This window comes from Tupaia chinensis, unplaced genomic scaffold (assembly GCF_000334495.1).
Source record: "Tupaia chinensis unplaced genomic scaffold, TupChi_1.0 Scaffold000360_1, whole genome shotgun sequence".
NCBI lineage: Eukaryota > Metazoa > Chordata > Mammalia > Scandentia > Tupaiidae > Tupaia > Tupaia belangeri.
Window position 1 is genome coordinate 3,727,930 of NW_006159856.1, and position 4,039 is coordinate 3,731,968.

A 4,039-nucleotide genomic window follows, 5' to 3' on the forward strand; every position below is an offset into this window, starting at 1 on the left:
TCCAGGCCAGCCCAGCCCGGCGCGGAGGCCGCCGCCTGCCCCGCGGGGCCGGACGCCCGCACTCCAGGCAGCAGCTTTGGGCCAACTCGCGCGTGCGCCGGAGAACTGCGCGCCACCATCCCCAGCGGGGACCCGGACCGGCCGCGCCCCAGGCACCCGGAACCTCGAGGAGCCCAGCAGAACCCGACGGGCCCGTGGCCGCGATGCCGGACGAACTGACAGAGCCGGGGCGCGCCACGCCGGCCCGCGCCTCCTCCTTTCTAATTGAGAACCTGCTGGCTGCTGAGGCCAAGGGTGCCAGGCGCGCGGTCCAGGGCGATGGTGGCCGCGAGGACGATGAGGAGGGGGACGACGATCCAGAAGATGAGGACGCCGAGCTGGCGCGGAGGCGACGGCTGCAGCGGCGGAGACAGCTGCGCGCGGGCACCGGGCCCGGTGGGGAGGCGCGGGCCCGGGCTCTGCTCGGACCTGGTGCGCTGGGCCTCGGTCCCCGGCCACCCCCTGGTCCCGGGCCGCCCTATGCTCTGGGCTGCGGAGGCGCGACGCGCTGGTACCCACGGGCGCACGGCGGCTACGGAGGCGGCCTTAGTCCTGACAGTGAGTGAGGGCGCGGGTAGGGGCGGGCCAGGCGGTGGGGCCCACTAATACCCGCGCATTCGCTTGGTGACTTAGGGCTTGTTGGCGCCGGTTCTGGGTTGCCTAGGCCCTAAAGAAGGCCCTAACTGAGAGAGTTTGGAGTCCCACTTTCAGTTCTGGGGCCAGGGTCTCAGAAGGGGAGAAGGTTTCACAGGCAATAGCTTCGCAGATCTAAGATCGTGGGGCTCTGCCATCCTTGGGAGGCCTGCTCCCCGGGGAGTCTCTGGAGAGTGGCCTGGGGACCACAAGCTGAAGAAAAGAGAAACGAAAGGGGAGCGAGACAGGACAGGAAACTTAGGGTGTAGGAGACCGAGTGGGGTGGAGGAATGTGAGAATGCGGGCAGTGGTGAGAGGAGAGACAAAGATGCAAAAAGAAACCCAGGGCTACAGAAGGGAGAAGAGAAAAAGGGAGTACTAGAGAATGCAGGAGGACCAAGTAGGAGCAGACAACCAAAGAGGGGGCCAAGGGGGTCATTGAACCTAGGCTGCCACTGTTACAGAGGGTAGGCCCGAAGGGGGAGGGGACCGTTCTTCCACTGCAGCAGCGTCTCCCTTCCCCCCCAAAAAAGGCCTATTGCCTCTGTGCCTGCTCGAGACAGACCCTGGGACTGGCCTGGGCCTCCCCTCAGTCCTCCGAGGCCCCACAGCTGTGTCTGGCAAGAAGGGAACCTGTTTGGAAGCCCTCAGCTCAACTCTTCTTTCTTCTCTTTTGGCCTCTTCCACTCCCTCTTTTGTTCCTGCCGAGGACTCAGTCTGGGACTGGGGGCTTCTCAACACTAGAAACCACCTGCCCCTTTTACGTGGGCATCCTGAGCCCTGAGTTCTGCTACTCCTCCCAAGATGGTTGTCTCCTTGCACACTGCCTGCCCTTTGGAGTAGGACCTTTGAGAGAACAACTAAGAAAGCCCTGCCAATCCCCCTCACCGCCAACTTTGCCAGCCTCTTCCAAACACACACAGCCGGTGAGGCCACTAAGGACTTTCTTCCTTCCAGGCTCTGGCTCTGGTATCCATCCGCTGGGCCCTCAGTGTACTTGTCAGTGTGTGCTGGGGGACTAAGTGGCTACCTACTGCTCAGTTAGCTCACATTCTCCCTTTGTGGGAGCGACTTCCTTGCCGAAGGACCCGTCTCAGGCTCTCCATCCTCGTCACATAATCTTGAGTAGGGCCTCCCCTGTTTCCTGAAATTGTGATTCAATTTAGTACCTTCTTTGGGGTAATCCTGAAAAGTGTCTCATGGAACAAATATGTTCTCTTGTTCCTGGAGTCTCTCGCACTGCAGTCCAGCCAGCAGCCTCTGCAGAAGTGGCAGCGGCTTATTTCGTGCAGTGCGGGTTAGGAACCAGGTTTCCGATCAGAGCTGGCAAGCTAGTTTAGCACCTTGCAACAAAGTGCGGGGCTTCTATGAATTTGGGGGGTTGGAGTGTGGTAAGGTGGCAGAGATTCCTCAGATCTGGTGGCATGCATGCCAGCTTGCTATGTGACTCCTGTGTGGGCTTCGAGGGCACATGCTATGGGGGTTAGGCAGGGGCATGGGGAACCTACACAGCTTCGTGGACACCAGTCACAGAGCCTGAGCCATGCACACAAGTCCAACAGTTGCACACCTTGCATGGGTGCAGACACAGACAAGAGCACCCTTCTGAGTCCACAGCCCTCTGAGAGCCTGGTCAAGCTTCAGACCTGCAGACTAGCCTGATCTGGCCTTATGAGCCCCCCAGTTTGAGGCAGCTGCCTCTCAGACAGCTGCTTCCAGGTCCTTGGCCAGACTCCTTTAACTGTGTACCATCCCTAGTTCGCCCTGTGGGGTCTCTTCTTACCACTTTGAGATGAGGTGGAGCTATGAAGGCAGTGACACCCTGTATGTGGAGGGGGTTCTGTATCCCCAAACCTACACACTGAACTGCCGAACTGCCAGTCTAGGTGTTCGGGCTGGGAGAGGTGGCTGTGTTCCTTGGAGCGGTGTTCCTCCGAACTCCCTTTGAGCATGATGGTAGCTGGGTGGGCTTATGGGCCAGGGAGTGGGTTTACCAGTGTCACCTCACTGGAGACTTCTTTGGGGGATGGTTTGCATTTGTTTTTCCTCCTGGGACTGTTTCTACGCAAGCGGGAAAAGGCATTTTGTAAAGGCTCCTGAGAGTGAAGAGGGAAGGTTCACTTCAGGCCTTTATTAAGGCTAAGGGGCTTGGTGTGGGACAAGGTGTGGTGGTAGGGGGTGTCATTGTGCTTGTTGGCCAGTGTGGACATTTCTCGTCTTATCTCTGTCTCTGCAGGTCTCTTGTGTGTTTTTCTGGGAGGCCCATGGTGCCACAGGGAGTGGGCAGTGGTCAGAAGGGTCAGCCTGCTTTTGTGTCTGTATTTTTGTGCTTCTTTCCCCCCACCCTCTTTTTCCCCCTTTGTTGTCCTCTGGGTGTGGATGCACATTTCTCTGTGTGTGGCCATTGGTTGGAGCAACTCCGTGGTCTTCAGGTCCACCTTGCTTTGGCCGACCTCTCTCCATCCACAGAAGGTGCTGGATTTCCTGTGTGGGAATACCTCCCTGCTTCTTGTGGATGTGGGTGACCCCAAGGGAGGGGGGAGCAGCAGGCCTCGGAGATTGGATCTCGGATCTGCCCTCTGGAACCAACCATTATGCCCCTCTTTCCCCTGCAGCCAGCGACCGGGATTCACCAGAGACCCCGGCGGCAGCGGCGGGAGAGGCGCGCGGCGGCGGTGGCAGTGGCGTTGGTGTTGGCGGCGGTCGCAAGAAAAAGACGCGCACGGTCTTCTCCCGCAGCCAGGTCTTCCAGCTCGAGTCTACCTTCGACCTGAAGCGCTACCTGAGCAGCGCCGAGCGCGCGGGCCTCGCGGCTTCTCTGCAGCTCACAGAGACGCAGGTCAAGATCTGGTTCCAGAACCGTCGCAACAAATGGAAGCGGCAGCTGGCGGCGGAGCTAGAGGCGGCCAACCTGAGCCACGCCGCCGCGCAGCGCATCGTGCGAGTGCCCATCCTCTACCACGAGAACTCAGCGGCGGAGGCCAGGGCAGGTGCTAAAACCCGGCGCCCCGCCCCCCCCCCCCCCGCCCCCGCCGCTGCTCGGCTTCTCCGGGGCCCTCGCCTACCCGCTGGCTGCCTTCCCAGCCGCCGCCTCCGTGCCCTTTCTGCGGGCGCAGATGCCCGGCCTGGTGTGAGACCCCGACCCACCCAGCCCACTCCCTGTGGCCACAGCGGACCTGTGTGGACGCAAAATCCGGGGACAGTGGGTGCAGAGGCGCCGGGGCTGAGTTAGCGGAAGACTGGGTCACCCCTAGAGCCTCCTCGGAACCTCAGGAGCAAAGGTGGTGGCACAGCAGGCCCATCCTCTTGGGGAGCTCGTCCAGAATGTAACGGGATGCCCGGGACTGTGGCTTCCCCACCAGTGGCT

At 60.9% G+C, this 4,039-nt stretch overlaps 1 protein-coding gene across 1 annotated transcript; it reads left to right on the forward strand.

Moving 5' to 3' along the window:
• The first annotated feature begins 203 nt into the window (after positions 1-203).
• HMX1 (H6 family homeobox 1) lies at positions 204-4,007 on the forward strand. The gene is given in 3 exon segments (XM_006152963.2): positions 204-597; positions 3,288-3,669; positions 3,671-4,007. Coding segments are annotated over 3 exon segments (912 nt in total). The 3' UTR covers positions 3,807-4,007.
• The last annotated feature ends 32 nt before the right edge of the window (positions 4,008-4,039 follow it).